We start from the raw sequence: 19,506 nt of genomic DNA, 5'->3' as shown, positions 1-19,506 counted from the left end.
ATAGTTTGTGTATCAGGTAGCGTGATTCCTTCAACTTTGTTTTTCTTTCTCAAAATTGCTGTGGTTCTTTGGGGTCATTTATGGTTCCATATGAATTACTGGAATATTTGTTCTAGTTCTGTGAAATATGCCATTGGTATCCTGATAGGAATTGTGTTAAATCTATAGATTGCTTTGGGTAGTATGGATGTTTTAATGCTGTTAATTCTTCCTATCCATGAACATGGTATGTGCTTCCACTTATTTGTATTTTCTTATATCTCTTTCTTCAGTATCTTATAATTTTATGAGTACAGGTCTAGTGAAATTGAAGCAGCATTAAAAAGACTCCTGGACTGGATGGCTTCACAGGTGAATTTTACCTATCATTCAGGGAAGAACTAACACCTATCCTCAAACTGTCGAAAAAATTCAAGAGGAGGGAAGACTCCCAAGCTCAATTTACCAGGCCAGCATTATCCTAATTCCAAAACTAGATAAAGACACTACAAAGAAAGAAAATTATAGGCTGATAAACCTGATGAACATAGATCCTATCATCCTCAACAAAATATTAGCAAACCGGATCTAGCAATTCATAAAAAAGATCTGCCCTTGTCTGCTGGCTCAGTTAGAGTGTCATCCTGTACACCAAAAGGTTGCGGGTTCAACCCCCAGTCAAGGCACATACCTAGGCTGTGGGTTCAATCCCCAGTCAGGGCATGTACATGAGGTAACCAATCAATGTTTCTCTCTCACATTTATATTTCTCTCTCTCTCTCCCTTCTTCTCTCTCTAAAATCAATGAACATATGAACAGGTGAAGTTTTTTTTTTTTTAAAAGATCTTACACCATGATCAAGTGGGATTTAGTCCAGAGATGTGTGGTTTGTAGAATATCTGTTAATCAATAAATGTGATATACCACATAAACAAAATGAAGAATAAAAACCACATGATCATATCAATAGATGCAGAAAAAGTATCTGATAAAGTCCAGCACCCATTTATGATAAAAACTCTCAGCAAAGTGGGAATAGAGAGAACATATCTCAATGTAATAAAGGTATATGGCAAACCCACAGCCAACATCATACTCAATTGGCAAAAACTACAAGTGCTTCCCTTAAGATTGGGAACAAGACATTGATGTTCACTTTCAACATAGTACTGAGGTCCCAGCCACAGCATCAGACAAGAAGGAATAAAACCATCCAAATTACAAAGGAAGAAGTAAAACTGTCATTATTTACAGGTGACACAATACTATTTATAGAGAACCCTAAGGGCTCCATTAAATAACTATTAGTACTGATAAATGAATTCGGTAAAGTAGTAGGTTACAAAATAAGTATCCAGAAATCTGCCCTGGCTGGTGTAACTCAGTGGATTGGACGCAGGCTGCCAGTTCAACCAGAGGCTCGCCAGGTCAATTCCCAGTCAGGGCACATGCATGGGTTGCCGGCCAGGCCCCTTGAAGGGGGTGTGTGAGAGGGAACCACACATTGGTGCTCCTCTCCCTCTCTTTCTCCTACCCTTCCCCTCTCTCTAAAAGTAAATAAATAAAATCTTTAAAAAACATCCAGAAATCAGTTGCATTTTTATACACTAATAATGAACTATCATAAAGGGAAACTAAGAAAACAGCCCCACTCATAATTTCTTCCAAAAAAATAAAATGACTAGGAACAAACTTAACCAACGATGTAAAAGACCTATACTTGGAAAATTATTAATATTTCCTTAATTTTTATTTAATGTCCTTTTTATGTTCCATGATGCCATCCAGGATGCATTACATTTAGATGTCAGGTCTCCTTAGACTTCTCTAGACTATGACAGTTCCTCACACTTACCTTATTTTTGATGATCTTGACCATTTTTAATGATTAGATATTTTATAAAATGTTACCAAACTTGGGTTTATCTGATATTTTTCTCATGGTTAGACGGGGTTATGGATTTTAAGAGGAAGACCACAGAAGTAAAGTACCCTTCTCATCACATCATATCAAGGGTGTAACTGAACAGACAGAGGTTCAGCTGCATGCCCCGAAGAAAGCCAAGCTTGTGAGGCAGGTGCTGGTGCTGAAGGCAAGAGGCTTTATTAAGTTGTCACCTGTGACCTGGGAGAATGGTAGAAACCCATCTCAAAGAACATCTCCTTTTCCTGTTCAAGGCTGCTGTTCTTATAGGGATAGGGAGGGGAGGGCCTTTTCTATCCATTCATATTTCTAGCTTTTGGCAGTGCTCAGTGTAAGAACCTCCCCCTGCTGCCATCTTGGTCAATGGGGGAAGACTCCCCAGCACTCAGGCTGACTGTCTGTGGTTACAACGGTACATACATACTATCAACACGACTTCACTGTGGATGTTAGTCTTAATCACCCAGCTGAGGCAGTGTACGTCAGATTTCTCCATTGTAAAGTTATTATTCCCTCTTTCCACACTGCTCTCTTTGGAAGGATGTCACTATGTATTTTACACTTAAGATAGAGTGTCTACATAAATTATTTGGAGATCTGTATGTTCTTCTCCTCTTATTAATTTATTCAATCATTTATATCAGTATGGACTCATGGGTATTTTTTATATTTTATGTTATAATCTAATACTAGGTAATTTTACTGCTCAAATTGTTATATCTTTGAGCATTGGGTCCACTTTCAGTTTGCTCCTGTGTCCCTTTGACATACTGTATCAGTTTGCTTTTGAGCATGTCCATGCTGTTTGGCACTATACAGATGCATTCTATTGTATCATCTAATTGGGAAAAATGACATAACCATTTAATATAATTACAAAAGCAAGATATGATAAATTGATATTAGCACATATTCAACAGTTACGAGTTTGTACCTTGAGTTGTTTTGAGTTCAATTTCCTATTCATATCGTGCTTTTAACTCATTTTAGAAGTTAATCAATGATTTTTTATAACCTTACATATTATAAGGAGAAAGACAGTCAATGAATTTAGAGTAAAAATTTTTGTAAAGAAAACTGGGGTACTTGTTGCTGATGATTAGGAATTATATTATGAAAGGACCATTCGTGCACAAACTGACCTGCTAATAGAGGCAAATTTATATGTTAAAAGAAACGAGAAAATAGCAAGTGACCCTCAATTTATTTTTGAATTAACCTGCAGATTAAAAGATACTAGGTCCATTTTAATAGATTATAAACACCCAACATCATAAGGATTAGGGAAGGAAAGAGACCTAGGAAGTAATATTGGTTGTCAATTCTTTAATTCTCAAAAGACATTTCCACAGGTAAATTAGGACAAAGGTCAGAAAATTGTCCAAATAATTATGACTAGGAGGAAGTTGCAGTTCTCACATTTCTGGTTCTCTTATGTGTATATTATTAAGAAAAATAATAATTTCTAATGTTGTTCTTTCAGTTTTTCCAGTTTATCCTTTTACTGAGTAATAGGCATCAATCCCAAAGTATATTGCACAACAGCTATTTATGAACATATACCTGGCTAGTAGATATAGTACCTTCATTCATGAAGCTCAGTGTGCCTGATAGCTAACACTTAGTTAACTTCTCTGTGAGGTAAGAACAGAGCAAAACTTCTACAGATGAGAAAACAGAATCAACAGTGGCACTGGAACATAAGCCGGAATCCTTGCTTTTCATTTCATTTACTTTATTTTTCAGAACTACACTGTACGATATAGAGAATTGTCATAAGCAGAATGTCCTTATATTTATTTATTTTAAAATAAATGTATTTGGGTGACATTGGTTAATAAAATCATATAGGTTTCAAGTGTATAATTCTATGATACATCATCTTTATATTGCATTGTGTACCCACAACCCAAAGTCAAATCTTCTTCCATCTCCATATATTTGACCCCCTTTACCTTTTCTTTTACTACTTTGCCACCCCCTTCCCTCTGAATGCCCCTATATTTAGTTAATATCAATTCTAACTTAATGTAGAAATGACCTCTTCAAATACTACTTAGACTGTGTGGGAGGGATTGGAGTGGAGAAAGCAGGAGTAAGGGGAGACAAATCAAATCACATTTGTAGGCCATGCTATAACAGTAGGCAGCTACTTATATTTCATAAAGTAAAGTCTTGTTAGATTCTAACATGCAAACTAAGAGATCAGAAAAGATAGGACAACTAATTTGAAGTCTCAAGTTTTTCCACAAACCTTCCGACAAATGCTAGATTATTAAAATGACCCAAAAGCCTAGAAAATTAAAGGTAGTTTCTTCATTAAGATAATAAAGACCTTTAGCTGAGAGGAAAAGAGTCAAAATGACCAGGTATCAGATACACTAGTGAATAGCTAGTGAGACAAAATGTTTAATTATCTATATATCGTAGGTATATACAAGTGTTATAAGACTATTATTTTTCCTATTCCTCAGGAAACATACATTTAATTACAATATTAAAAACAAACAAAATATTGAGTTTCTAACAGAAAAACAAATCCTATCAGAGGCAGAGTTACACAGAGTCACCCGTTTCTTATAGAGATATTGACTTATGCTCCCCACCATAATATCTGATAACAAACATTTTTTGAAAGATTTTATTTATTTACTTTTAGAGAGAAGGAGAGAAACATCAATGTGTGGTTGCCTCTCATGCTCATCCTCCTGGGGGCCTGGCCCACAACCAGGCATGTGCTGTGACTAGGAATCAAACTGGCAACCCTTTGGTTTTCAGGCTGGCACTCAACCACTGAGCCACACCAGCCAGGGCTGATAACAACAAACACTTTATTAAGTATCTATCATGTGCCAAGAACTCTGTTAAGGACATGAAAAGATGACTAAGAGAGTATCTGAGCTCACAGTGTAGGGATGGCTGAAAGCAAAACATGATGGGCCATAAGAAGGAAGACAAGTTCATATGAATGAAAAGCTGAAATTCCATTGTGGGGGAAAAGACGAAAAGTGGGTAAATGCTTTGGAAAGGGATATAAAAGTAGATTTCTGGGCAGTGTGAAACTGAGAGTTGTTCAATCTTACAGATTCTGAAGACATCTTTGAATCCAGCTCCCCAAAGAAAACTGGTGCAAGGACAATGGAACAGCTAAAAATAGGTTATAATTATAGCAAAGAGAACAATGGCCAGCATACACCTGGCCATTGTTATTGCTGAAGTTGTGGAATTACTGGTTCCAACTGCTCTCGTCATCAGAGGCTTCCTGATACGATCTACTGTGGTAAGGATAGCTTTTCGAGCCCCATTCCACTTGCCTGGGCCCTGCAGACGATATTGGATTGGAGTACAGGGTCCCAATAATAACTGTAATGCCAATTTGGGGTCTGTGAAGGCCAGATACAGCAGGTTGGGCTTGACACCCACCAGATCAGCAAGCTCTTCCGTGGTATCTATATAATCTCCCTGAATGGTATGGCGTTGGCTCTCCACATACCTGAACCAGAGAAGACAAAAGCCATGGTCTAATCACAATTTAATCAATTAATCAATCAGTGAAATAATCAGTGCTTTCTAAATGCCTGGTATTGGCTCAATATTGGTCTGGGAGCTGTGAAAAATAGGGAAGAAAGATAAGACATTGTCTTTATCCTTAAGGACTTTATCATCTCCTGGAGGAGGTAAGATAGATACACATGAAAAATAGAAGAATATAAGACTTCTGGCAAATCACTTTCGTTAAATAGAAATGTAGAAGAGGGTAGTTAAAATAGAGCTGTAATAAATCTTTGAAGGATGTGGAAATACAGATTAGCTGAGAACAAAGAGGAAAGTATTACAAGTCAAGGGAACAGCAGAGTGAAGGAATAAGGCAAGAATGAGTGAAGAATATGAATATAAAATATCTGTAGGCACTACCTGCAGTAGAGAGGAATGTTGTAATAAACAAGGGTTGGATATAGAGAGGCAAGTATAGCAGATCCAGATACAGAAGACTGATGTTAACAGAAAGAGAGAACACACGAAACTTCAGTTTGGGACCCCTAACTGACAGCAGTGGTGGTAGGTTTCACAGAGCAGGACCTCCGTGAGCCAATGTTAATTCAGAATCTTGAAAGGAGAGGGAAGGATGACTTATCCCATAAGAGGAAATGACTCTCCAAATGGAGTCAGATGGAATGATTATATCAAGTGCAGATTCGAAGAGCTAAAAGGGCTTTTTAGAGGGGAATGTGGTAATAAAGATACCTGTGTAGAAGGAGTGGGATTTAGAGACCTAACTGGTAACTTTCTTTTTTTACTTACTACAGTAAAAATAAAAGAACAGTGGGACAGACAAGAAGAGAAAAGCCAAGTCAAATTAATTAAGATTAGACGGGCTTACTAAAAGAATCCAAAAACAAGGACAGGGAAAAAAATAGAAAATAAATTTAAGGTAGAACTGGTGAAATGGAATTCCACAGGAACTGAAAAATTCTAGTTTAGAAGAGAAGACAAGACAGGACAGAATCTGGGAGTCCTCCCTTAAGGATGTTACTTTGGCTCGAGGGTTTATAGACATGCATTTATCCTATAGTACTGGGTCACAAGCTGTAGTATTCATGAATCTTTCACAAAGAGATCCACTAGCACCTGCCTTGTAGGGTTTTTATGAGGAATAAACAAACTCATACATACAAACCATTTAGTGTATGTACATAGTTGACTCTCAGTAAAGGGTAAATTATATCCTTAGGGGCTGCTCAGTCAGAAGGTAGCCAGACAAAAATAAGTAAATAAGTAAAGGAAAGGGTAGAGTTGAAAATGGATTTTTTAGTACCAGAAAAACAAGGAAAGAAAGCACTCCAAGAAGGAAGAGAAAGATGAAATGTTTTAAAGTGTCAAAGTCAGAGAGGAAGGAAAATGAAGTTGACCTTTAAGAAAGCAGTAGCAGGAGTTACAATGCAGGGAGCTTAGGAGAAAGAAAGGGTGAGAATTTAGAGCATATAGTGCTGAATATTTATCGCAGAAGTCTGACAGTGAAAACAAGGAGAAAGTAGAGTATCTGAAAAAAGGCATAAGGGTTAAATAAAAACTCCCTTTCTCCTCCTCTAAGATAAGAAAGAGTTTTGCTAATATAACCATTTAAAGAAAGCCACATATTTAGGCCTGGAGTGATTGTGCCTCTGACTTTTACACAAAATTTTAGGAACTTATCATCAACTTCTACTTTGTCCAAATAAAAATCAACCAGTAAATAAGCTCAGTTCAACCAGTGAATAATCTGAAATTCAGATTGCTGAACTATTGTATCCACCCAAGCACTAAGCAGCACCTTTCCAAATCCTGAGCCACTGTGACCTGAGTGTGCTGTCACATGACAGCAGCCCACAAAGTGGCCTCTGCAGATTTAGAATTCAACCATATACACTGCTCAATTCATTGTCACTTTTCATTTCCCTGACAGCTCTACAAGCACTTCAAGTAAACCTTGCAAAAACCATATATATGCCTGACTTTCTCTACATATGCTTTTTACTACTTGACTTTTCTTTTAGGCCTTAAACGTATGATTTTAAATACTTTTCTTAAGTTTCTTTCTTCTTCACCAGCATATGCAAATCACTTGGTGCTATTTTTCTATTCTATTGTCAGAAAACATTATTTCCTTTTCCTTCAAAATACATGCTGAATTCTTAAACTAACACAATGAAGATAAATATAGTATAATACTGTTCTTATTAAGTAGGAAAATTTGGAGCTTCCAGCCAAGATGGAGGCGTAGGTACACACACTGTACCTCCTCACACAACCAAAAGGACAACAACAATTTAAAAACAAAAAACAACCAGAACTGAAAGAAAATCAAACTGTATGGAAGTCTGACAACCAAGGAGATAAAGAAGAAACATTCATCCAGATCGGTAGGATGGGTGGAGACAGGCAGGAGGGGCGGAGAGGACTCCTGGCAAGGCAGAGGCTGGTGGATTCAGCGAGGTGGTGGATTGGGGATCGAAACAGGCCAGGCTGCAGGTAGCAGACCCAACAAGGTGGTTGCTGGCAGACCCTGCGGCCCCACATTCGTGCATAGATAAACCAGGAGGAAGGGCGGGGGAGCGAAACAGACTGTGCAACCCAGGGCTCCAGTTCAGGGAAATAAAGCCTGAAACCTCTGATTGAAAACACACATGGGGGTTGAGGCGGCAGCAAGAGAAACTCCCAGCCTCACAGGAGAGTTGGTTGAAGAGACCCACAGGGGCCTAGAGTGTGCACAAGCCCACCCACTCAGGAATCAGCACCAGAGGGGCCCAATTTGATTGTGGGTAGACAAATCCTGCAGAGAGTGGAACAAGCACCATTGCTCCCTCACGGCCCCTTCCCCACATACAGCATCACAGCGCAGCGTCCAGTGTTACCCTGCCCTGGTGAACACCTAAGGCTCCTCCCCTTTATGTAACAGGTGCGCCAAGACCAAAAAAAAAAAAAAAAAAAAGGCCCAAATGAAAGAACACATCAAAGCTCCAGAAAAAATACAACTAAGCAACAAACAGGTAGCCAACCTATCAGATGCACAGTTCAAAACACTGGTAATCAGGATGCTCACAGAATTGGTTGAATCTGGTGGCAAATTAGATGAAAAAATGAAGGCTATGCTAAGAGAAACAAAGGAAAATGTACAGGGAACCAATAGTGATGCAAAGGAAACTGGGACTCAAATCAATGGTGTGGACCAGAAGGAAGAAAGAAACATCCAACCAGAAAAGAATGAAGAAACAAGAATTCAGAAAAGTGAGGAAAGGCTTAGGAACCTCCAGCACATCTTTAAACATTCCAACATCTGAATCATAGGGGTGCCAGAAGGAGAAGAGGAAGAGCAAAAAATTGAAAACTTATTTGAACAAATAATGAAGGAGAACTTCCCTAATCTGGCAAAGGAAATAGACTTCCAGGAAGTCCAGGAAGCTCAGAGAGTCCCAAAGAAGCTGGACCCAAGGAGGAACACACCAAGGCACATCATCATTCCATTAGCCAAGATTAAAGAGAAGGAGAGAATCTTAGAAGCAGCAAGCGAAAAGGACACAGTTACCTACAAAGGAGTTCCCATAAGGCTGTCAGCTGATCTCTCAAAAGAGACCTTACAGGCAAGAAGGGGCTGGCAATAAGTATTCCAAGTCATGAAAGGCAAGGACCTACATCCAAGATTACTCTATCCAGCAAAGCTATCATTTAGAATGGAAGGGAAGATAAAGTGCTTCTCAGATAAGATCAAGTTCAAGGAGTTCATCATCACCAAGCCCTTATTATATGAAATGTTAAAGGGATTTATCTAAGAAAAAGAAGATAAAAAATAGGAAGAGTAAAAATGACAGCAAACTCACAGTTATTAACAACCACACCTAAAACAAAAACAAAAGAAAACTAAGCCAACAACTAGAACAGGAACAGAACCACAGAAATGGAGATCACATGGAAGGTTATCAACAGGGGAGTGGGATGGGGAGAGAGGGGGAAAGGTACAGAGAATAAATAGCATAAATGGTAGGTAGAAAATACACATGGGGAGGGTAAGAATAGTATAGGAAATGTAGAAGCCAAAGAACTTATATGTATGACCCATGGACATGAACTATAGGGGGGGAATGTGGGAGGGAGGGGGTGGGCAGGATGGAGTGGAGTGAAGGGGGGGAAATGGGACAACTGTAATAGCATAATCAATAAACGTATTTTTTTTAAAAAGAAAAATTTAGCACATACTTTCCTGGGAGAATTTCTCACCTTTTTTCAATTTGCTCACGAGCCTTAGTTATTTCTACTATCATTTCACTTTGTGAAGGTAATGTCTTTAGCCCTAAAGAGAAAACCCAAAAATTTAAGTGTAAAGTTACCTCAGTAGGAACAATAATCCTATTAACAATTACTATGTTATGGAGAATTCAAAGAAATACGGGATAGTTTTCTATACCAAGGAGGTTATACCTTACCTCGATCACCTTACCCTACTACTACCATATATAAGGAAATTAATATCAGTAGCTTTCTCTATTCTACTTTGTCTTTAGAAGATATTTCTCTTAACTCTGCCTTCTGTTACCTGCTTCCTCCTTAGCATAGGCTTTCAATTGGGAAATGAAATATGGATACCAGGAAATGATAAATGGCCATAAAGTACATGGAAATGAAGTACAAAGTAAAAGGGCAGGGAGAACACACCTACAGTTGTACTCTTAATAACAAAGAGGCTTTATACCACAGGGAGAACAAAGTAAAAATTAACTTTCAATTCCATTTTATGCCTGAAGTCCTATGGAAGATAAGCCTTATCTTCTGAACTTTTTTACTTGGTCAGAATGGGGTTAAGACCAAGGGCAACTCATAATACCCAATCTTTACAGATGAACTTAAGCACTGATGAACAAACAGTTCCAATAGTAGGAATTTAACAACACGGACCTGGCCAGAGAAAGGTTGAATTAGTATTTAAGTCAACATAAACAACTCTAATCTAAGGATCAGCTTTATGCCAAGATTTATAGGCACTATGCCATGTAGATAATTTTAGCCACACCCAACCAGAAGGTTATACTCCAGAATGTTCTAAATGGTATAATTTTAAAATAGTAATATATTGTACCTAATACAAGTGTTCCCTGTGCAAATACTTTAATCAAATGGTTATCTCTTTTCTCCTTAAACATTTCTGCTGATGGGGGTCTCATTACCTTCTGAGGAGGTGGTTTTCAATTGGCTGCTTTAGCTGCTAGAAACATACTCCTTTTATTGACCCTAAAATCTACTTCCATGTAACTTTCCCCATTGGACTTAGCTCTGCCTTTTGAAACCAAGGAATCTAATCTTAAATACAGGCCTTGAAACATCTGAAAATGAATGTCCTAATTTATTCAAGTCTTATCATTAACAGCAGTTCCTCACATAATAGGTTTCACATGCCCTGCCATGTTTGTTGCCCTTCTCTGGGCACACACTAGTTACTATCCTAGCATGTCTCTCTTAAAATGTGAGACTCAGAAATTCAACACTCATGAAATAGCCTTCTGTGTTTTGTCATGTGTTTTCTCATTTTACCCTTGGGAATTATTACTTATATTCATATGTCAGTGAGGAAACATTGAAATGCTTCATTTGAGATTGAGCCCATGTCCCTTACAATGCTCATGAGACATATTTTGAGAGTTGACTTCTAAATTACTTATAGTACCATAACTTTTACTTCTGTTTACTAGAAACACTATGGAGAAGGAGGTATGTTTCTTGTCTGGGAAAGGCAAGCAATTCATCAAAAACAACAAAGAAAAAACTTCTATAGATTAGATAGATAGGAATATATAAAAATATATATTATATATATACACAATATCCTGTGGTACAGTTCTCTCTCAATTCATTAATACCGTTCTTGTAGTGTTTCCTTGTTCAGACACGTAATTTACTGTATATATTTTTTTATTTCCTGTCTTCTTATCTTGCTCCCCCTTTTAGGTTACCAATTTAAATTAAAGACCACAGCACCTAAGCCTATTATTTTCTTGCTTTCATCTCCAACCTATATTCCATCAGCAAACCTTTTAAATTCACTAATTATAGAACTAAGGGGAATTAAGAAATGATAGAACTTTGGGAAGTTCTTTGGAAAGGTTTTTGATTTATCAACTCTAATACCATTATTTCTGCTTTTTCTTTGCTACCATAAGGATATCCACGAGGGAAGAGGAAGCTGTAATTCCAGCAAGAACTCTGGATGCTTTCAATTAAACATTAGTAATGATAGTAAGTTTTATTATAACCACCATAGAATCAAATAATTTCTTTGTTAGATTTCTCCCTGTCTGGGGTTTGAATCTACTCCATATTGGCCTAACCAAATGGCAATCCAACCTTTTTCATTTTCTTCCTATTCTGTTTGGATTCTTCACAATTTCAGAGGCAGCCCATTCCATCTTGAAATAGCACCAGAAAAAAGCTGATAGAAAAGTTTGTTTGTTTTTAATGTTAAGCTGACATTGTGCAATCCTCAAAGTTTCACTCCTTGGTCCTTGTGCAACCCTTTGAAGTGACACTGAGCAAATCAAATCCTTCTACCATGGGACATCTCTTCAGATATTTGAAGGGAACTCTCATATCTCCCCTGAATCTTGTCTGCTCTAGGCTAAACCTCTCTAGCTTCTTTAGTTATACTTGAAAAGGCATATTTTCAAATCTCTTAACCACTCTTGTCTCTCCTATTAATGCACTCCAATTGCACTTTTAAAACATGCCTTTGGGTTTACTCTGACCGGTTTAGAGAAGAACAATTATAAATTGTACTTTTTTAGAATTTATAAGAATAACTGTAATTCTAATTATAACATTATGATTTTTTAATGATGCTAGATATAATTAAGCCCTTTGGAAGACATATTCTCCTCACTGACATTAAGCCTAGTATCTCAAACCCCAAAGTTTTTATTTTTTTCCTCTTGGCTAAATTCTCTTAGCCAAGACTGAAAGAGAGGACACAAAGGGGGGAAGGTGAGAATTTGAGGTTGAATCTTCTCAACTGTGGACTAGTCTTTATCCAGGTCTTAACTTTTGGCTAAAATCAAATCGTCAAATCATACCATTTCTGTTCACAAATATGTATCAATTGTCTAAAATCTAGATGAGTAGATTCTGATCTGGAGTGCACACTGGAATTACCCAAGTAACATTTTCTCAATGATCTCAAAGTCCCCCTGACCCCAAACTTACAGAATAAACACCACCAGGCAAAGCATGCCTATTTTGGGACAATTTCCCAGGAGATTACAATATATGTCCATGGTTATAAATAACTACTTTATATTCACTCAAAAATTGATTATTGAACACTAATTTTGTGTCGGGCACTATAACATTCATACGTAGTATGTCAGCTATTTAAAAGCAAGAACATAAATATAATTAAACATACTATCAATTAATTAAGTAGTCAACTTGCATGGTTACTTACCTTTAAATACTTGAGTGACCCAGCGTCCTTGGAGCTCTGAAATGGGCATAATGGCACCCAAGGGCTGGATCAAGCCTATGATTGCAAGAGTTGGCTTTTCCAGATTAGGAGGAAAGACCTTTTTATACAGAGATATCTTGTTTTTTACTACTTTGACATAATCTTCAAGAAAAGGAAAAGCAAAGCTATAGCCCGTGGCAAAGATAACAGCATCAATGTCATCCTCCCTGGTATCATCTTCAAATATGGCAGCTGTCTCTGTGAATTCCTTCACATTTCCTTTCACCTTCACCAAGCCAGAAATTATACGATTTGGCAGGTCATCATTGACTGTTGGATGTTGACTCAGAGGTCTGTGAGTGGTGATAAAGACCGAAAAGAAGGAGAAATGAAAGTGATCATGGGGGCATGGAGGGAGAGAGGAATCAGTAACATGTAAGTAAAATTTTACTTTGCTGGAGGTGGTTAAACAATATGCCAATGGTCTCCCTTTTGGTCTACCCATGGGATTTGGGAAAGGTTTAATGCATTTTGGCCCAGATCAAGATCTCAGAGCAGAAGTTGGACCCTGGATGGCACTGGAAGGAAAGATGTTGGAGGGTGCATGTATAGTACTCAAGGAATAGTAGTGTTCTCAGTTATGTAATAAGGCTACAGGCCAAAAATTTTTATCTGTATGAAAAGAAGAATACAGAACTGGACTATCAGCATTCTGTTGAGTCTCATTTCCGGTTTCAAAGGCCCAAGAGCTAGACTTAGAATATTATTTTTTAAACTATATAATAAATTCCATGTACATAGTAATTTATAGTTATAAATTGATTTTACATGCACTGACTTATTTGAGTCTCACACAAACCCAATACAGAAAGCAGGACAGGTGTCATTATCCAGCTTTTATAGATGAGGAAACTGAGGCATAAATAAGTGGCTTGCCCAGACACAGCCTAAAATTTAAAAATTTATATCAGAATAGTTTTCTATGAACTTCCTTGTGTTTCCTAGAGATACCATAGGATAAGGATGCAAAAAAAAAAAAAAAAAAAAAAAAGGCAGGGTTTCCAGGGTCTTGGACCTTTCTAAAAATCAGTCTGTATCCTTGGATCCTAAGTTAACAGGCTCTGAGAACCCTCAGCCCATCATGTTCAGACGGAGCTGGCCTAGCCTCAGGAATATGGTATGTTTCAATAACTATTACTGGTTTGTTGCATTTAGTTATGCTTTGACTCTAAGCTTTTACATACAGGATCTGATCTCATCCCGACCTCATGATTTCATCTTTTTCTCCAAACTTACTCCTTTTAATTAATAGTACCACCATCCATTCACATAGTTGCCTAAGCCACAAAAACAGTCTTACGTCTGGTCACCAAGTCTTTTTCTTTTCTCCTCTTAACATCCCCAGGATAGTTTTATCTATTTTCCATCTTACTGGACTATTACAGTTGTCTTTAGAGCCTCCTGCTCCATCCCCCTTTAACTATGTTTTACATAATTTTTGGAGTGGTTGTTCAAAATTCATTTACTATTATGTCACCCACTTGACTAAAATCTTGCAATGGATCTGGACTGTCTTCATTCCAAACTTTTTATGTAGCAAAGACTGCAGAGGTTTACTTGGACCTGCCCAGTGAGCCTGGAGATGTGCTCAGTCACTCTTCCATCTTTCCCAGATAGTTTAGTCAAACCAGACTACATGCAGGCACCAGAGCATATTTTTTTGCCGTTTCAAGATCTTGTACTTACAATTAGAATGCTACTTCCTTACCCTATTTGCTTGACTATCTCCTATTATTCAATAAAGTTTCAATTTATTTTGTAATCACTGAAGTTACAGATGCTACAATTTCCATAATTTGGGTGAAATAAACGGGTGAAAGGTGTTGGGGAACAGAGCCTCAAAATATCACCCCACTCAAAGGAAAAAAATCTTTGCAGAGGAAAAACCTGGTCGATATCACCTTATCCAAGTGATTAAATTTAACAACATTAATATGGAATAAACTGCTATCATGTGGCCCCTGATGTGATCTACCAAGGCACAACATAACCTATGAATATTTGTGCCCAAAATGTTTAACTTGAATATAATAAAGGAAGTCCAAACATACAGACTTTCTGCAAAACAATTTAGCTTGGATTTTTGTTTAAAAGAATTATTTCAGGTTAAGAGAAACTAAAGAGACATGACAGCTAAATGCAATGGTGTAATACCTGACAAGATCCTGGGTTTAAAAATTAAAAAGCTATAAATATGTATTATTTTGGCAACTTGGTAAATTTGAATACATTACATAATGGTATTTTGTCAATGTTAAATTTTTCAAGTGTGATTATAGTATTATGTTTATGTAGGAGAATGTCTTTTTTCTCAGGCAATATATGCTGAATAATTTAGGGTACAGTGTCTTAATAATTGCAACTTACTATTAAATGGTTCAGAAAAACATGTATGTGTACATGTATGTAGGCATCATATATGATATACATGTATGAATCTATCTTCAAAGAGGGGGAGAGATAAAGCCAATATAGCGAACTATTAATAACAGGTGAATCTAAGTGAAGAGTATATGGGTGCTCACTGTATTTACCATTTTCTATCTGAATATTTAAAAAATAAAAAGTTGGTGGGGAAAAAATAATTTAAAATCAGCCCCTAGAAATGCTTTCACAGCCTCCATCCATGACTGGGAGGACTCCCACCCTTCATGCTCTACAGCATGCATGCATTTCTTTATCTTATTCTATCATTATTCTATCATTCTGTCTTCCCATTAGAGTATTTAAGGTAAAATCCATTTCTCGAATCTGCCATTTACTTCCTTTTGAATCTTGGGCTAATTAGTTTCTTAGTGTCAATTTTTGTATCTGTAAAATGGAGAGAAAGTGCCAACCTATTAAGTCCTCAGAAAGGTAAGATGTTATTATTTGTATTAGTATTACTATTAGGTTTTTAATCTCTCTCTACTCATGCCCAATATAATGCTTGGCTCATAAGAGGTGCTCAATGTTTGTTGGATAAATGAGTGAATGAGTGAATGATGCACTGCCTTCTACTACCATTTTGTTGTTGTTAGACATCATGTATAAAAAACAAACAAACTAGTACTTAAGGAAATGATTAGATGGTTAATGCCAAGGAGGATCATAGATCAAAGATTACAGACCAATAGATGTTGGGCATCTGTGGGGCAAGGTAGAAATCTGATCTCAGATTCTGTGGATTTTCTTAATGTGTAGAGGTAGCTCTACTATTAGCCTATTTGAACAGTCCTTATTTTTGTGGTTTGGTTATTACTGCCCCAATCCCATCCTGAGAACATACCTGTGTTTAGGCTTTAGGCCATACATTTCATGGTTAAACCTTTGGTTCATCCTTTTTTCCAAATATGTGTTCATAAGTGATTGACCACAAATCTTTTTCAAAAAATGTTTAAGTCGAGAATGGAACAACACATCAAAAGGATATCCTTGGTCTGCTATACGATTCAGGATCCAAGCCCCTCTCCTGGTGCTGAGGAAAACCTGGGGCATGAGAAAAACTTGTTTGCTTTGATCATTCTCTGATTCATAATCCTTTAAAAATACCCCATTTTCTTCAAAGGACGTTTAACTCAGTAGTCTGGCTTTTCAGTGCCTGCACAATTCTTCTCAGACACTAAGCTTACAATTAAATTGGTGTATTCACTGACCAAGAATATATCTTGCTCTAAACCACCACTGCATTTCTGTTTAATGTCATTACGCCTCCCTGAAAAGCCCACTATCCTCTTAATTCTGCAAAGCCTATTCATTTTTAAGATCCAGATCAAGTCTCCCTTCTTCATGAAGACACTACAGATTGTACTGGCTGACAGTTTTTTCTCCATCCTTTGAACTCTCTGGCACTTACCACCTACCTGTACATCTCATTTAAAATCATGAAACAGCGAAGCTGAAAGCAAGTGTAGATCATTTAATTCAAAGTCCTCAGTCTTATTAGTGAGTGAGTGGGAGGGGGAGAGAGGGGGAAAAGGTGCAGAGAATAAGAAGCATAAATAATGGGTAGAAAATAGACCAGGGGAGGTTAAGAATAGTATAGGAAATATAGAAGCCAAAGAACTTATATGTAAGACCCAGGGACATGAACTAAAGCGGGGGGGAAATATGGGTGGGAGGGGGTGTGCAGGGTGGAGGGGAATAAAGGAGGGGGGGGAAATGGGGCAACTATAATAGCATAATCAATAAAATATATTAAAAAACCCCCTCAGTCTCTTTGCCTTTGACATTGTTTGCATTATTGTGAAAAAATCTGTTATTTATCATTTATATTGATATTATTAAACGTTTTCCTTTCAACTGTGTAAAAATGCTTAATTATGATAGCACTTAAGGTCACCATCAGTGAGAATATATGTGTGAAGTTAAACACTCTTAATTTCTGTCCCTCCAAATGTTTTCTTCAGGGTAGAAGGTACAGCATACAAATATTTCAGTCTTGCCAACACACATCATCATATCACTTCCATTTATTGAGATTTGTGACCTATAAGTCACTATGCTAGGTCCTTTATCTGCATTTTATTTAATTAACACAACAACCTCTTGAGGTAAGTACCATTATCCCCATTTTATGGGTGAGAGGCATGGAGAAGATGCATAACTTGCCTCAGATCATACAGCTAGTAAGTGGCAGAGCTGACTTTCTAATGCCCAGTCTGTACTTAAGAAATGTTTCATGGATTATTTAATTGAAATATTGAAGATTGCTAGTAGAATAACACGAAACTAGTCAGTCATTGTATGACCTTTGCTGGCTAAAGACCATGTTCAGAGTGATGAAAGTGTGACTCAGTAGTCTGGCTTTTCAGTGCCTGCACAATTCTTCTCAGACACTAAGCTTACAATAAATTGGTGTATTCACTGACCAAGAATATATCTTGCTCTTAACCACCACTGCATTTCTGTTTAATGTCATTACGCCTCCCTGAAATGCCCTAAGAAAAGTATCACTACATTACAAAACTTTCTAGAGATAGTTTTGAGTACTAAGGAATATAAATGCATTGATTTATGGTGTTTAGTCTCAGCTCTAAGTAAAAAGGTAAGCTGTCTACAGTTGGGGATAATCATGTACTTCACACACATATCATCACAGACAGTGACCATACTTTAATGCTATCACAATTGGGCACTTTTACACATCACAGTTGAAAGAGCAAGCATGGTCTTAGGAATTAAATGGTTTTGTGTGCAGTATATATAGCTTTTGTTATATATGAGTAATCTAAATGTGCTCAGAGCCTCAATTAAAAGTTTCCTATGTATAAAACAGTGACCATAATACATATAAACACAAGGCTGTTGTGAGAAATAGTGTACAAAAATACTACATAGTAAACACTCTAAATGCTTAATGGCTATCATCACTCTTACTTCAGTTTTCCATCTATACCTTGTTTTATTTATTTATTTTGATATATTTATTGATTATGCTATTACAGTTGTCTCTTTTCCGCCCCTTCACTCAACTCCATCCTGCCCACCCCCTCCCTCCCACATTCCCCCCCTATAGTTCATGTCCATGGGTCATACTTATAAGTTCTTTGGCTTCTACATTTCCTATACTAATCTTACCCTCCCCCTGTCTATTTTCCACCTATCATTTATGCTATTTATTCTCTGTACCTTTCCCCCCTCTCTCCCCCTCCCACTCCCCTATTGATAACCCTCCATGTGATCTCCATTTCTGTGGTTCTGTTTCTGTTCTAGTTGTTTGCTTAGTTTTCTTTTGTTTTGGTTTTAGGTGTGGTTGTTAATAACTGTGAGTTTGCTGTCATTTTTACTATTCATATTTTTTATCTTCTTTTTCTTAGATAAATCCCTTTAACATTTCACATAATAAGGACTTGGTGATGATGAACTCCTTTAACTTGACCTTATCTGAGAAGCACTTTATCTTCCCTTCCATTCTAAATGGTAGCTTTGCCGGATACAGTAATCTTGGATGTAGGTCCTTGCCTTTCATGACTTGGAATACTTATTGCCAGCCCCTTCTTGCCTGTAAGGTCTCTTTTGAGAAATCAGCTGACAGTCTTATGGGAAGTCCTTTGTAGGTAACTGTGTCCTTTTCTCTGGCTGCTTCTAAGATTCTCTCCTTATTTTTAATCTTGGGTAATGGAATTATGATGTGCCTTGGTGTGTTCCTCCTTGGGTCTAGCTTCTTTGGGACTCTCTGAGCTTCCTGGGCTTCCTGGAAGTCGATTTCCTTTGCCAGATTGGGGAAGTTCTCCTTCATTATTTGTTCAAATAAGTTTTCAATTTGTTGCTCTTCCTCTTCTCCTTCTGGCACCCCTATAATTCGGATGTTGAAACGTTTAAAGATGTCCTGGAGGTTCCTAAGCGTCTCCTCATTTTTCCGAATTCTTGTTTCTTCATTCTTTTCTGGTTGGATGTTTCTTTCTTCCTTCTGGTCCACACCATTGATTTGAGTCCCAGTTTCCTTCGCATCACTATTGTTTCCCTGTACATTTTCCTTTGTTTCTCTTGGCATAGGCTTCATTTTTTCATTTACTTTTCGAACAAATTCAACCAATTCTGTGAGCGTCTTAACAACCAGTGTTTTGAACTGTGCATCTGATAGGTTGGCTATCTCTT

The 19,506-nt window shown here is 37.3% G+C and overlaps 1 protein-coding gene across 4 annotated transcripts in view; it reads right to left on the bottom strand.

Annotated features, from left to right (window-relative positions):
- Positions 1–1,016: 1,016 nt before the first annotated feature.
- Positions 1,017–19,506, bottom strand: part of FMO5 (flavin containing dimethylaniline monoxygenase 5) — a 40,972-nt gene continuing 22,482 nt past the window's right edge. For all 4 annotated transcript variants that reach the window (XM_024574499.4, XM_024574492.3, XM_045181569.2 and 1 more), the window contains 4 exons: positions 16,196–16,395; positions 12,868–13,220; positions 9,657–9,729; positions 1,017–5,397 (listed from right to left, as the gene is read on the bottom strand). In XM_024574499.4, the coding sequence (XP_024430267.2) occupies positions 5,052–5,397; positions 9,657–9,729; positions 12,868–13,220; positions 16,196–16,395 (972 nt within the window). In that variant the 3' untranslated portion in view covers positions 1,017–5,051. The remainder of the gene's footprint in view (positions 5,398–9,656; positions 9,730–12,867; positions 13,221–16,195; positions 16,396–19,506) is intronic.

This window comes from Desmodus rotundus, chromosome 12, assembly GCF_022682495.2.
Source record: "Desmodus rotundus isolate HL8 chromosome 12, HLdesRot8A.1, whole genome shotgun sequence".
Taxonomy (NCBI): domain Eukaryota; kingdom Metazoa; phylum Chordata; class Mammalia; order Chiroptera; family Phyllostomidae; genus Desmodus; species Desmodus rotundus.
This window is presented reverse-complemented; position numbering and strand designations above follow the sequence as displayed.